Here is a 15,164-nt window from a genome sequence, read left to right as displayed (position 1 = left end):
TTTAGAAGCAGTTCTTTGGGACGAATTCAATCTTTGTTGTCAGGATATCAGCAGTCCCGTCCAATAGCAAACACTAAACACGAATCAGTAGCAGCGACTTGATCCAGCAGAACCCGCAAGGCTCTGCCAAATACGCACGAGTCAGTAGAAGCAGCAAGAATCAGCTGGAATACCACCAGAAGTTTTTGGCATGTTTCTTTCTACAAAGTGAAGACCAGTGAAACATCTAAAGGTGTAGCAATGCAAGAACATCCTTTCACTGTCTGAGGGATTCTATTTATAAATAGAATCCAAATATCATGTGCCCTCTCAAGCATCTGCTTCAGCAACACATCCCCTCACCAGACAGCTTACAGAAAAAGGTCACGTGCCACAATTGAGTTTCTAAAGAAACCAGAAATTTCACTTCATGATTCCAAGTTGGTGGCTGTTTGGAGACGCTTTAGAGTTGTGGAAGGTAGCCTGGCGGTGGTGGCACATGCCTTGGGAGGCAGAGGCAGGTGGATTTCTGAGTTCCAGGCCAGCCTGGACTACAGAGTGAGTTCCAGGACAGCCAGGGCTACACAGAGAAACCCTGTCTCGATAAAACAAAAAAAAAAAAAAACAAAAAAAAAAAAAAAAAAAAAAAAAAAAAAAAAAAAAAAAAAGAAAGAAAGAAAAACAAAACAACAACAACAAAAAGAGTTGTGGAAGGTAGAGGAAGTATGCCTCTTGGGGCAGGGCTTTAAGAGTTGTCAATTTCTCACACCATCTAGAGCTTGTACAGTCTCTTCCCCCTTCCCTCCATGCTTCTCCCCTCCTTCCTCCCTGTTTGCAGTTTGAGGTGTGAGCTCTCAGTTCTCAACTTCTACCTTCAGCATCCATGCCTGCTCCCCCGTCACAATGGTAATGACTTCTTATCCCTCGGCAACTGTAAGCCCCAAATAAACCCTTCCTTCTATAAGCTGCCCTGGTCATGGTGTTTTATCACAGCAACAGAAAAGTAACTAAAGACAGACCTCAACCTATAGCCACCCACTAAAACAATTTTACCATCAGTCTAAGGAAGCCACTTGGTTCTAGTCTCTGTGAAGAGATGTCATTCTGAATCCTTGCTTCCCACCTCTCAAAATGCGCAGATCTGAAGCAGGTGAGAGACTATGCCATTTTATCACACATAAGAGGTGATAGGGAATTCGGGAATCCAGGTGTTCATTTGTGTAATGGAACACAAATGATACTCTCAGCTTAACTGACAGGAAGTGACTGGAGGGAATCCCTTACAAAGGTCTTGTGGGGATAGATATATCCAAGAGTCAGCAATAAAGTGGGGCTCGGGAGGCAGAGGCAGGTGGATCTCTGAGTTTGAGGCCACCTGGTCTACAGAGTGATACCAGAACAGCCCAGGCTACACACAGAAACCCTGCTTCCAAAGAAAAAAGAAAAAAAAAATGTACGCAGTAGAAATAATGTGTAGTCATGAGCCTAAGGATGCTGCCCCAAGATGCCTGACAGACTTCTCTCTAGCAATCGAAGGACACCAGACTTGTAGACAAACTCCAGTGTCCACAGCTCTGAGACTGGACAGTATGAAAGGCACAGAGGGGTGTGGGTGTGGGGGAGGTGGCGATACTCACAAAAGTTCAGGATTCTCTCCTGCTGCAATCTGGGGGCCTTCTCTTGCTTTGTGACCCTTAATCCCACTGCTGGGTGTTGGGGGTTGCCAAACACCTTCCTGTTTTTACTGCCTGGTCACAAGGCACTAGCAGGCTGGGCCAGAAGAGACGCTGATGGTCAGTCTTGCTGATAATAAGCTGCTAGCTCAGGGAGATACTTCTTGGACTGGCTCCAAGGTGACTGCACATTCTGCCCCTCCCTAGTGGTCAAATGATCCTAGCCCTCCAGATGGGTACAACATTTGAACTTTCAGGGCAGTGTTAGGTCTCAACTGCAGTCAAACAGCTAGTGGAGATTGCCTATGCAGGCTGCCTAGCTCTCCTAGCATCCCCCAGTCTCTGCTTGTTTCAGGGTCCTCCTTGCTGGCATGCCCAGCTCCCTAACCTAAACCTTCCCCAGCCCAAGGCCCAGGCCGCTTCTTCTAGTGGTTCTTCTCTTTGTAATCCAGTCATTTTGGCAATGCTGGTCTTTTTACCCTTTTGCACTTTTGGTCGCATGGCTCTCTCCTCCTCCCAGCTCAGGGTCATGTTCACTCTGGACCCTTCCAGACTCCAGACGCTTCCGGCTAGGCTCCTCCTACCATAAACTTCCTTCAACAATAGACTTTCTCCCCCACCATACCTAAGAGCATACCTCCTTTTTATCCTTATTTTTCCTGTCTCAGGCAGAACGCTGAGGCTTACTAAAGGACAAGGGTTCACTCCAGGCCCTGAGCTCAATCTTCAACTCAAATCCCCACTGGAAAGATTACTTATTCAGAAGCTGTAGAGCTCGGGAGCATCACCCAGGGGGTAAACCTCTACTCTTGCAATAGAGGAACCATAAAGGCCAGTTAATAATCAGCCCCAGGCAGAGACAGCTTAGAAGGGCCTCCGGCTTTAGGCATTCATAGATACTTGGGCCGCCTGTCCCCAATCAGCAGGCTGATGTGGAAGTATAAACAAGAAAGGAAGCTGAAGGCTCTAGACATCCCCAACCTGTTGCGATCTTCAGCAGACAAACACTCCTGGTGTGTCACAGGATTCAGGTACACTGCTGAGGCCACGAAGAAGGGCAGCAAGACAGAATCAGCGACCTCCTGGGAGCCTGTCTCTCTTTGTAGGACCTTGCTCTTTGGCTAATTTTCCTCCAGAGGCCAAATTGCCTCCTCTCCTTCCTCCTTGTCTTCCTTCCCCTCCTTCCTTTTCTCTTTCTCTTGGCATTTGCCAATGTACTGGTCTCTTACTATCTCACCTTAATTTCGATTGAGACAGCTCCCACATCTATGTCCAACTTGGAGCTTTCCTCTGGGGCCACAAACATGCAGGTACCTGATCAACAATTCCACATCTTCTGCTCAAATCTACTCCCCACTCCTTTTTCCAACAATAGCACCATCCTGGGCTCTCAAGGGATGGATGTGAGGGGTTCTGTTTTGGCTGCAGTGGAATTAGCTCAGATCCTTAGCACCCCCCCACTCCCCTCCCCCCACTCCCCTCCCCCCACTCCCCTCCCCCCCATGCGTAAAGACCCGTCATGGGATTAGGAGGTAAATGAGTGGAGAAGGGAAGGGAGCCTGGGCTTTCACACCACGGAGGCTCCGGTCAGAAGGTTTAGACCGTCGGTGGTTTTGTGACTGGAAGTGGGTGACAGACTGTCTGGCGAGGTTGGGGGAACTAGTAGCTGGGAAAAGTTGGGGGGCGTGGGATCTTCTGATTCTTTACAGCAGACCTGGAAGTTGGAAGCCTGTGTTCTAGTGATGGTCCTGCCATTGGCTCTGGTGTGGTTCTCTGGGATTCATTCTACTCAGTTGTATAACAGGACATGGCTTCACACATACTAGGCATGTGGCACTATCCAGCTGTTTGTTTATTTGTTTACTTGCAATGCTGGGGATTGAACCCAGGGCCTCACATATGATAGACAAGCCTTTGCCATACACTCCCCAAGAACAGAGCCTGTACTATTAATCTCATCCCTACAGAGGCCTGGTGCTGCACACATGCAATAATTAACAGCTGAGTGGCCTCGCCCAATCTCAGGCTCCGTTCCTGGGCTCCATTCCCACCTTCTCCACAGCTCTGTCTCCTAGGCCACTAAACCTCAGCAGCCTCCTGGAATAAAGAAAGCAAAGGAAGCCTAGGGTGGAGACGAAGAAGCCTGAGGCAGCCTGAAGAGCTGCCGCCTTTTCCGTGTTTGCCGCCTGACACATCTCATCCGGGACCACATACCCGAAGGTACTCCCCAGCATATGTTAAAGAATTTGCTGAATTGGAAATGATGAAGCCCAGATCAGAGCACAGCCAGCCCAAGGTTCAACTGTAAGGTGGTGTCTGTGCTTAAGCCTAGTGCTGAGCGCTCAGCTCTCCTGGTCTGGGGCCCCTAGGGGTATGCAGTTGTGGTAATGGTGGGTGGTGCTCCACGTGGACCAGGATCAGAAAGTGTGAGTAGGAACATGGGGGAGACTTTGCTAGATTGTGGCTCATGGGGAGACAGAGAACACTTGACTGGAGGGAGTTAAAAAGGAAAAAAGTTTTAAAAGAGACCACTGACTGGTAAAGATCCAAGTGGGGGCGGGTGACTCAGCAAGGACTCGGAACATTTTGTAGGAGGAGGGTCAGATTTAGGTGGGTAGTCCCTGCTGGGGGACTTGGAGCATGCCCCTCCAACTTGGTCCAGTTGGTTGCACATAGATAAAATTGGCCTTTATTAGGAGATAGTTTTGTTCTGTGTTTAATCCTCCGTTGAAATGACCTGAAGATATTTGTGTCTGTTTTCCGCATGGTCAAGCAGGGAGTGGAGAGAGGCCTGGGCTGGGCCAGGCGGTCTGAGTTTTAACCTGTGCTCTGAGTAGGTGGGTCAGATTTTACCCAGCAGGAGTTGAAGACTCGCTTGGTGCCTCAAAAGGACTGACTTCCTGGGCCTGGAGTTGGAGATTAGAGTAAGTAGATTAACAGCCACTTGGCTGGGTCCTGGTATGAATGATTTCTGTGAGAGAATGAATGTATAGGCAGTGGTAAAAATAGAAGTCTGGTTGGGTCTGGTGGTGTAAAACTGTATTCCTGTCTGCTCTGGAGGCTGAGGCAAGGACATTGGTCACAGAGTGAGGTCAAGATCAGCTTGGGTGACTTAGCGAGACCTTGTCCCAAAACGAAACCTGAAAAGGAGGTTTATGGTGGTCCAGCCATGGAGATCTTACCTAGCAAGTACAAGCTCTTAGGCTCAACACTCACTTCTACAGAAAGTGAAGGGCAAGGGAGTAATGCAGAATAATGTACTGTGGAGCAGAGAACAGAGCTGGGTGGGCATTCAACTCCAGACTCACTCTATGCCTCACTATGCCTAAGCAGTCTGAGAATCCTGTCAGGACACCCAAGGGTTTTGTTATTGTTTTGCTTGTTTGTTTTTAAAGACTGAGTTTCTCTGTGCTCTCCTAGAACTTGTTCCATAGACCAGGCTGGCCTTGAACTCACAGAGATCCAACTGCCTTCTGGGAACAAAGCTGTGGGCCACCACTGCCCAGCTTGTTATTGTTTTTATATTGGGATTTCACCATCCCAGGCTGATTTCGCATTTGGTATGAAATTAAAAAGGACCTTAAATTTCTAATCCTCCTGTCCCTAAGTTCTGAGAATTCACTACCAACTGAGCTATATCTCCAGTCCCAGATACCAAGGTCTTTTTGGTTTGTTTTTTTCTTTATTTTATTCTGAAATAGTCAGATTATCTCTGTAACCTTGGCTGTCCCAGAACTAGCTCTGGAAGCCAATCAGATTTGTCTGCCTTTGCTGGGACCAATGGCGTGCTCTGCCTCACCAGGCTGGACCGAAGTTTTAAGGGAAATATGGTAATATGTGGAGATAAGATAGGCCTGTAAGCTGGGAAGTCTAAACTGAAGACATGATCACTTCAAGGTCTGGTCAAGGGGATGGTTTTTATTGTAGGTGTAAGGGGGAGCACAGCCAGAGGCATCCGCAAGAGTCCAGAGAGAGAATAGTAGACTAAAAGTGGGTATGAGCCGGGTAGTGGTGGCGCATGCCTTTAATCCCAGCACTTGGGAGGCAGAGGCAGGTGGATTTCTAAGTTCGAGGCCAGCCTGGTCTACAGAGTGAGTTCCAGGACAGCCAGGGCTACAGAGAAACCCTGTCTCGAAAAAAAAAAAATGGGTATCAGAGTGAACTGGGCCGTGAGAGAAGAAAGGGGAAGGTGGTGAACAGAGACAAGAGGGAGGGGACACCAAGAGGAAGACAAAAGAGAACATAGCTGAAATACCAGAGTTACAAGGCAATGGTGGGGGGAGCTTATGAGTCAGAAAAGTTTAGGAGAGGGCAAGGTAAGCCGAGGTGAGAGAAGCCACAGGAAGTAATACTGAGGGAACCTGGAGACCAGCAGGCACTCTGGTATGCTAATGGGCACCTCAGATAGCCCTGTGCCCTGAGTTTCTTTTGGCCCTGACTGGAAGTACGTTTGAGACAGCTTTATCAACTCCTGAATGGAACAAGGACTTGCAGGGAGGTCGAGAGAATTTGAAACATTTTAGCAATTTGAAGTATTTGATGGGGGCAGGGGTGGTGAGGCGGGAAGACTACCACTGGTACTGTCAGTCACATTCCAAAATTCAGTGTCTTAAATCAGCTGAAAGCAAGACCCCCAAGGGAATGCTAGCTCTGTGGGAGGCAGACTCTGGGAGGGGAAGAGTCTCTGGGAGGGGCCTGTTGAACTGTTGACCTAAAAAGGGCAGAAAGGCTCTGATGGGCGTGGTGGTAAATGACTTGAATTCCAGCACTCTGGAGGCAGAGGCAAGTGGATCTCTGAGCCCAAGGCCAGCTGGTTTCTACAGTGAGATCCAGGACACCCAAGGCTACCCTGAGAAACCCTGTTTTGAAAAACAAAAACAAAACAGAATAACGAGGTCAGTCGAAGAAGAGGAGGAGGAGGAGGAAGAAGGAGAAGAAGAAAGAAAAATAGAAAAAGAAAGAAACAAAGACACACACACACACACACACACACACACACACAGAAAAGGTCTGGATGTGACTGAACTTATTTATAGCTTCGGCTCTGTAGGATGTCAGGGAGAGTCTCTTCCGCTCAGATTTTTTTCTCCCCAGTTTTTTTGAGGCAGGGTTTCTCTGGGTAGCCCCGGCTCCCCTGTCACTCTCTGTATACCAGGTTAGTCTCAAGATCTGCCTACCTGTGCCTGCAGAGTGCTAGCTCAAAGGGGTGAGCCACCACTACCTAGCCTGAGCGCAGGATTTCAAGGATAGTCTGGGCCTACAAACAAACAAATTCTCCAAATCTTCAGTTTATCTGTAGCTTCTTAAGATTTTTGTTGTTTGTTTTGTTTTATCCTGAGACAGGGACTTACTGTGTTTGCCCTGGCTGTCTTTTAACACGGAGATCTGCCAGTCTCGGCTTCCCTAGTGCTGGGATCAAAGGCATGTACCAAGCTAATACTTTATTTTTAATTTTTTTTTTCCCTGAGTTAAGTACTATACTGGGGCTAGAGTGATGGTTCAGGTGGTAAAAGCACTCAGTGACAACCTGAATACATCCCTGAGTCCCTTATGCTAGGAGAGAACCAACTCCTGCAAGTTGTTCTTCGACCTCTATATACATGTTCAGGCACGCCTACATGTATACCCAAAACAAACTAAATAAACACTAGATCCTAGTCAAACTTTTTTAAGGAAGAAAAAAAACTGACCTGGAAAAAGAGAATGGGGATTATGTTTAGTTTTTATTTATCCCTTCTTGTAAGATAGGTCGATTGCTGTCACATGAAAATCATATCACCTTTTATTATTTTTAAAACCATGTAGAACAATTTATATGTTATATATAGTTTTTATACAGCAATGCAATTTACATAGTCAATAACACTATATATAATTCAAATAATTTAAGTAGTTTAAAATGGAATTTGTTAATCCCACTAGGCAAGAATAAGAACATTACCCCATTTTTTTTTTTAAGCCAAATTTGAAGCAAGCTTTATTAAATACTGGCCAGGAGAATGGACCCTGGCCAAATCTATACCCAGGATTCCCAGAGTATGGCACTGAATTACATTAGACAGGTACTTATAAAGGCAATACCCCAAAGCTATTACTTTCCATCTTTGTCCAATCAGGGCAAGCATACATTCTGACATACTGTATGTACTTTCTGCCTATGTGTCTCCCACTTATGTGTGATCAAGCACATCCTGTGCGGTTTGGGCAACCAAACTTGTTTACAGAAGTAAAAACTTGTGACTTGTTATGAACAGTAAGTAAGCTCCAGCATTCCAAGAAGTTATGTGTCCTTACTCAAGTTGGGCTTACAGATTAGAAGCATTTTTGCTTTATAGATCTTTTTAGCACAGTAATTTCAATTTAAAACATCACAAATTGAGGACAGGAGAGACAGTTCATTGGTTAAGAGCACTGGCTACTTTTATAGAGGACTCACATTAGATTCCCAGCACCCACACCCATGGCCCATAGTCATCTCTAGCCCTAGTCCTGAGGAATCTGATACCCTCTCCTGGTCTCTGGGTACACTGCATGCATATGGTGTATAGAATACAAACAGGCAAAACACTTTTCAGAGTGGGTCAGTGTGACAAATGCTTTCAGTGACCAGTTGTGTCTAGGTCCTATTGCATTGATGATCATGAAGTTGAAACATGGGGGAAAATGAACTTTATATCCTCCTTCATGACTTCTGTCCTTTTGCCTTCTCATCACCTAATAGTACACTCTTGGTTTCCTCTTTAAATCTTTAGACTTTTAACCTGCACCCACACCTGTATCAGCTTTTATAAAAATCTTTTAAAAACTTCACACTGAAACATCTGTCTCCAAAGGTTTCGAATGTGCGCATGGGTAAACTCTGTTTTTGCAAATGGCCCATCTCTTATTTTTTGAATTGCCTTGTCTGAGTCTCAGGACCACTCAGTCTAACAGGCTCTGACTAGTGACTGTCTCTAGGGCATCTGGGAAGACTGACAGGAGGAGGTGACCCAAGGTCTCTGAGTGCAGGCTCCACCCACTGGAGCTGAGCTCACACTTGCAGGTTCCACTTACCTCAGCTCTGCCTTATTCAGGATCTGACATGGCTCACCTGATGACTGCGCAGTTGTTGCTTCTGCTGATGTGGATGGCCGGATGTGCCCAATCCAGAGCTACGCGGACCAGGACTGAACTTCTCAATGTCTGCATGGATGCCAAGCACCACAAAGAAAAACCAGGCCCCGAGGACAATTTGCACGATCAGGTAGGACGCAGGGTGGCATATAGCTGATTGAGGGCTGGTGGGTAAGACTACAGAAGTATCTAGTCCCAGTTTATGGTGTAGGTGGCCAGACCTGCCTGAGGAGCCTTCGGTTCTCTCTAGTGTGGGTGACTTTGACAGTACATATTGTCTGCCAACTGCCAGCGTAATATTATCAGGTCATCTTCTTGGTAGCTGGGTTTTGACGTTGCATAAAAAAGGAAATAGATTCAGGGAGGAACTTGGGAAAGGGAACAGGCAAGCCATTGTGGTAGTTTTAATTTTAAACTGATTGAGAAGGACACTTCTGGGAGTCTCAGGGAAGGAGCTGTACGCTGCCCGAAGTACTTTTCTGCCAGCCTTTGAAGTCTTAAGAAGGAGACTCTCATATCTGAGACCAGCTGACGACAAGCTTTTGGAATCAGGCATGTAGCAGACATTTGGACTGTGGTCCTCAGCTTGAGGGCTTGAGGTCTCTGTGCTATAACAGTTGTTTGCCATAGAGCTTTTATTATCCAAAGCTCACCGAACATTTAATAAAATCAGTGTGATGCAACAACTTTCAAGTCAACCAGCAGGGTGTCAGCTATTGGATGGAGGTACAATCAGTGTAGACAACAAAATGGCAGTGTGTCTCAAAAAAGCCAAGATGAGAGCTGGAGACTTGGCTCAGTGGGTAAAAGCACTGGTTGAGCTTGCAGAATACCAAGGTCTGATCCCCAACATCCAGGTAGTGGCTAGCAACCATCCATCACTCCCTCTCAGGGGGTGCAATGCCCTCTTCTGACCTCTGCAGGCACCAGGTGTGCAGGTGATACAAAACAAGCATACACATAAAGTGAATAAAGCTAATAAGTAAACAAATAGGGCCAGGGATGTAGCTCAGTTGATAGAGTACCTGCATAGCAGTCACAAATCTCTAGCACCATATGAAACTGGATGTGTTGGCATATAGTTGTAACCTCAGTCCTGAAAGGTAGAGGCAGGAGGGTCAGAAGTTCAAGGTTACCTTCAGCTACATAGTTAGTTCAGTGCCAGTCCAGAATATATGAAACCCTATCAAGAAAGGGGTAGAGAACCAGGCAGTGGTGGCATGCCTTTAGTCCCAGCACCTGGGAGGCAGAGGCAGGTGGATTTCTGAGTTCGAGGCCAGCCTGGTCTACAGAGTGAGTTCCAGGGCAACCAGGGCTACCAGGGCTACACAGAGAAACCCTGTTTCGAAAAAAAAAAGGGGGGGGGGATAGAGACAGATGGGGAGAGGGCGTTATTTTTATTAATTAATTAATTAATTAATTTTGGTTTTTGAGACAGGGTTTCTCTGTATAGCTCTGTATAGTTGATTCTATTAGCTGAGAGCCATCAAGTTCTATTTGCTGCTGGTTTATTTGTTTATTTGTTTTTGTTTTTATGTATTTATTTTTATGGTATTTTGCATGCACATTTGTCAATCAAGGATGTACAGTGCATGTGGAGGCCAGAAGAGGGTGTTAGATTATCCACAAACAGAGTTACAGATGGTTGTAAGCTTCCACGCGCATGCTGGGAGCTGAATCCAAGTCCTCTGCGAGAACCACAAGTACTTTTAACCTCTGAGCCATCTCTCCAGGCTCTATTTATTTTTTTGTAATACTGTAGCTAGGCAGTGGTGATGCATGTGTTTAATCCCAGCACTTGGGAGGCAGAGGCAGGCGGATTTCTGAGTTTGAGACCAACCTGGTCTACAGAGTGAGTTCCAGGACAGCCTGATTTACACAGAGAAACCATGTCCTAAATATTTAAGATTTATTCCTTGAGAACGCCATATGTATGTACAATGTATTCCGTCACACCTGCACTTTGGGTTCTACTTTGTCTTTTCCTACCACGGGAGTATGGTCAGCCTACCTTGGACCACACATACTTGACTCTTCCCCCGGAATCACCAGCTATCAACAGCTCCTCAGCTAGGGATGAGGTTCCTATGTCCTTCTCTAACCCATTGCTGCTGCTTATTTGTTTGTTTGTTTGTGTCTGTGAGACGGTGTCTCTCTTGTAGCCTGTCTGGCCCGGAACTCAAAAAGTAGAACAGGCTGGCCTCCTGAATTAAGGGAATTAAAGGCGTGTGCCTCCACACCTACACTACTGTTTTGAAACACTGAGCACAGAGTTGCTAGTTTTGGATTGAGCAGTGGCTACCATGAGCAGCCTTAATTTCTTTCTTTCTTTCTTTCTTTCTTTCTTTTTTTTAATTTATTTTATCACTTGGGAGTGAGAGGCAGGTGAATCTACTGAACCACAGGGCTAGTCTGGTCTACATAGCAAGTTCCAGGTAAGGCAGAGCTAAATAGTGAGACCCTGTATCAAAATCAAACAAACAAACAAACAGAATTTTATAAATAAATAAATAAAATTTATTTATTTTTGTTTAGTGTAGGTGTGTGTGTCTGTGTGAATGAATGCCACACATGTATGTATGAGTCCTGGCAGAGCTACAAGAAGGCATCAATCAGATCCTTTGGAGCTGGAGCTACAGACACATGTTTGAGCCGGAACACAGGTGTGGCAGTAGACTCTTAAACGCTGAGTCCTCTCTCTAGATTCTTAGGGTTTTTTTTTGTTTTTTAAACTGGGCATGGTGCCACATGCCGGTTATCCTAGCATGCTGAGGAGCAGAGTGGGACAGATCTCTGTGAATCAGAGGCCAGCATGATCCACATAGCAAGTTTCAGGGCTACCTAGAGAGGCCCTGTCTCAAAAACAACAAGCAAGCAAACAAACAGAACAAAACAACAACTAAAAACTTGTTTTGAAGGTGTGTTTTAAAACTTTGCTGTGCACTAAATTGAAGGCCAAGAGTCATCTTTCACGAGTAAGTGTGAGTATTGTGTGTGTTCTGCCTTTTTCTCAGTGACATTTAATCCAACCATCTGGTGGCACTGCAAGTCCACATGCCTTTCTCTTCTTTTATTTATTTATTTTCCCAAAGCACTTGGCATGCTGGGTTTATCTTTTTATCCCTTATTTCCTAGGAAAGTGCCTGGCTTAGGGTGGGTAAGGGCTCCAAAAGACGAGAATTAAAGAACTAGGTGTATTGCCAGCTGTGGTGGTGGTAAGCCTACCTCTATGAATGTTAGGTTAACCTGTTCTATATAGTGAGTTCCAGGCCAGCCAGGGTTACCTAGTGAGAACCTGGTTTTTTAAAATTTTTTTTTTTTAATTTTAATTAATTAAGGAAAGTAAAACATGGATGTGGTGGCACACGTCTGTAATATCACCACTTGGGAAGCAGAAGAGATTCAGGAGTTCAAGGCCATCTTTGGTTACATATAGAGTCTGAAGCCACTTAGACTCTATGAGGCTGTCTCAGAAAATAAGAACTGGGGAGACAGCGTTTGCCTCACAAACATGAGGACCTGAGTTCAATCCCTAGGATTCACGTACAAATGCTAAGGGCAGAGGCAATGTGGGCTGATGACCCCAGCATTAAGGAGGTAAAGATCAGTGAGTCCAAATGTTCATCAGCGGTTAGTACAGCTTAACTTGTGGTCCCCAGGCCAGTGAGAGACCCTGCCCCAAAGTGGGCAGACTGTCTGAGGTTGTCCTCTGACCTCCACACTTGCATACAAATGTGTGTGAACACTCATAGATACACACATTCACACACACACAGAGAAGCGCATGTGCATAAGAAAAAACATACCAAAGCATAGTGACTGGCCCATACCTTTTTTTTTTTTAAACATTTTTTATTTATTTTTTAATAGATTTATTTATTATTATACCTAAGTACACTGAGGCTGTCTTCAGACACACCAGAAGAGGGGGTCAGATCTCACTACGGGTGGTTGTGAGCCACCATGTGGTTGCTGGGATTTGAACTCAGGATCTTCAGAAGAGCAATCAGTGCTCTTAACCACTGAGCCATCTCTCCAGCCCCTGGCCCATACCTTTAATCCCAGTCCTTGGAAGGCAGAGGCAGTCAGATCTCTTGAAGTGTGAGGCCAGTCTGGCCTACATAGTGAGTTTCAGGATATCCAGAGACTCTATTTCTTAAAAAAAAGAAAGAAGGAAAAAGAAAGAAAGAAAAAAAGGAAAAGAAAAGAAAAGAAAATGTCAACCAATCAACCAACCAAACAAAACCCAAAAGAAACAATATGTTTGAATTAATGATTTTTTTTGGGGGGGAACTGACAGGGTTTCTCTGTATAGCTCCGTCTCTCCTAGAATTAACACTGTAAACCAGGCTGGCCTTTAACTCAGATCCATCTGCTTCTGCCTCTTGAGTGCTGGGATTAAAGGCATGAATTAATAAAAAAAAAATTAAGATTTATTTCTTTCATTTATATGAGTACATTGTAGCTGTCTTTAGACACACCAGAAGAGGGCATCAGATCCTATTATAGAAGGCTGTGAGCCACCATGTGGTTGCTGGGATTTGAACTCAGGACCTTTGGAAGAGAAGTCAGTGCTCTTAACTGCTGAGCCATCTCTCCAGCTCCAATAAAAATTTTTTTAATTATTTTTATTTTATGTGTTTGGGTGTTTGCTAGATGTATGTATGTATGTATGTATGTATGTATGTGCATCACCTTCGTGCCTGTGGCCTTTGAGGATCAGAAGAGGGCATCAGATCCCTTGAATAAGAATTACAGACAGTTGTGAGCCTCCATGTGGGTGCTTGCGATCAAACCCTTGTCTTCCACAAGAGCAACCAGTGCTCTTACCCACTGAGCCGTCTTTCCGGGGCTCTGAGTTAATGAAGTTTGTAAGGACTGTGCCTTCTGAGCTCCCACAGCCAGCAAGGGCTCAACAGCCAGTATTGCCAACGACTGGCTAGGCAATCAAGGACGCTCAAGGTGCAAGGCTGCATGTGGAATGTTCTGTCTGCGCTGGCCATGGACACTTGGTCCTGTGATTTCCACCCCACAGTGCAGCCCCTGGAAGATGAACTCCTGCTGTTCCATGAACACAAGCCAGGAAGCACATAAGGACATTTCCTACCTATACCGCTTCAACTGGAACCACTGTGGAACTATGACTTCAAAATGCAAACGGCACTTTATCCAAGACACCTGCCTCTATGAGTGTTCCCCAAACTTGGGACCCTGGATCCAGCAGGTACGAGTGTCCACCAATGCCAACGGAGTAGCTGTGCTTTCCAAGTATCTACAGGCTATGACTGCAGCTCCGGTTCTACCCAGGCTGCATTTCTGAGGTTCCTGAGCTCAAAACTTTTTACACCCTCTCTCTCTCAGGTGGACCAGAGCTGGCGCAAAGAGCGGATCCTTGATGTTCCCCTGTGCAAAGAGGACTGTCAGATGTGGTGGGAGGACTGCCGCAGCTCTTATACCTGCAAGAGCAACTGGCACAAGGGATGGAACTGGACCTCGGGTAAGGAGTGGGTGGAGTGGGACTGGCATTTAACGATGCAGGGGTGGGCGTCGTGCAGTTGTTGTGTGAAGATCTGGGATTTTGACGCGGGTATAAACAGAGGTAGTGCTAGGTACAGTGACTAACGTTCTTCCATCATTTATAAAGGGCATAACGAGTGTCCTGTGGGAGCCTCCTGCCATCCCTTCACCTTCTACTTCCCTACACCTGCTGCTCTGTGTGAGAAAATCTGGAGTAACTCCTACACGCTCAGCAACTACAGCCGAGGGAGTGGCCGCTGCATCCAGATGTGGTTCGACCCAGCCCAAGGCAACCCCAATGAGGAAGTGGCAAGGTTCTATGCCGAGGCCATGAGTGGGGCTGGGCTTCATGGGGCTTGGCCGCTAGTGTGCAGTCTGTCCTTAGTGCTGCTCTGGGTGTTCAGCTGAGTTCCCGTTACCTTCAGTTGTCTGGAGCGCCAACCTGCTTGGCTTGGCCTCCCAGCTCCCAGCCTCCTTTGTGGTGGGGCTCTGACAGCCTGTTTAATAAACCAGACATTGCACATGTGCCTTATGAATTATTTGGGTGTGAATAAGAATGTATTTATTTTGCTTCCTACTTCCCACTGATTGAAGTTGTATAAACGTTGTCAGTTCCCAGCTCTGACACTTACTGTGAGCTAGTTAGATTCACTTGATATTTCTAAGCTGAGCCACAATCATGGATTTTGATTTTATTTTTCGTATGAGCTTTAACTTACAGTCAAGACCAGGATTATACCATCTGTCTGTCTATCTGTCTGTCTGTCTATCTATTCATCCATCCATCCAGTTAGTTTTGTTTGTGTGGGGGGGAGAGGGGGCAAGCAGGATTTCTCTGTCCTATCTATCCTGGAACCTGCTTTGTATACTAGGCTGGCCTCT

The 15,164-nt window shown here is 45.9% G+C and overlaps 1 protein-coding gene across 8 annotated transcripts; it reads left to right on the top strand.

The window, feature by feature from the left end:
• Window positions 1–2,387: 2,387 nt before the first annotated feature.
• LOC116100667 (folate receptor alpha) lies at window positions 2,388–14,807 on the top strand. 8 transcript variants are annotated; one of them, XM_031384397.1, is made up of 7 exons: window positions 2,390–2,683; window positions 3,715–3,872; window positions 4,429–4,576; window positions 8,726–8,895; window positions 13,801–13,989; window positions 14,127–14,262; window positions 14,410–14,807. In XM_031384397.1, exons 4-7 carry the CDS (start codon window positions 8,734–8,736, stop codon window positions 14,688–14,690), a joined length of 768 nt encoding a protein of 255 aa, XP_031240257.1. In that variant the 5' UTR covers window positions 2,390–2,683; window positions 3,715–3,872; window positions 4,429–4,576; window positions 8,726–8,733; the 3' UTR covers window positions 14,691–14,807. The 8 variants fall into 8 exon arrangements, with proteins under 8 accessions (XP_031240260.1, XP_031240257.1, XP_031240254.1 ...); XM_031384394.1 differs by having other exon boundaries at window positions 3,620–3,872; XM_031384396.1 differs by having other exon boundaries at window positions 2,390–2,962.
• The last annotated feature ends 357 nt before the right edge of the window (window positions 14,808–15,164 follow it).

The sequence above is a fragment of the Mastomys coucha genome, unplaced genomic scaffold (genome assembly GCF_008632895.1).
Source record: "Mastomys coucha isolate ucsf_1 unplaced genomic scaffold, UCSF_Mcou_1 pScaffold21, whole genome shotgun sequence".
NCBI classification, from domain to species: Eukaryota; Metazoa; Chordata; class Mammalia; order Rodentia; family Muridae; genus Mastomys; species Mastomys coucha.
The sequence above is the reverse complement of the archived record's forward strand: the minus strand, read 5'-3'. Positions and strand labels throughout refer to the sequence as shown.

Coding starts and splice junctions, on each gene's coding strand:
- LOC116100667 (XM_031384397.1), top strand. CDS start 8,734: ATGGCTCACCTGATGACTGCGCAGTTGTTGCTTCTGCTGATGTGGATG. Junction 13,990..14,126: donor TGGGACCCTGGATCCAGCAG/GTACGAGTGTCC, acceptor TCTCTCTCTCAG/GTGGACCAGAGCTGGCGCAA. Junction 14,263..14,409: donor GGGATGGAACTGGACCTCGG/GTAAGGAGTGGG, acceptor TCATTTATAAAG/GGCATAACGAGTGTCCTGTG.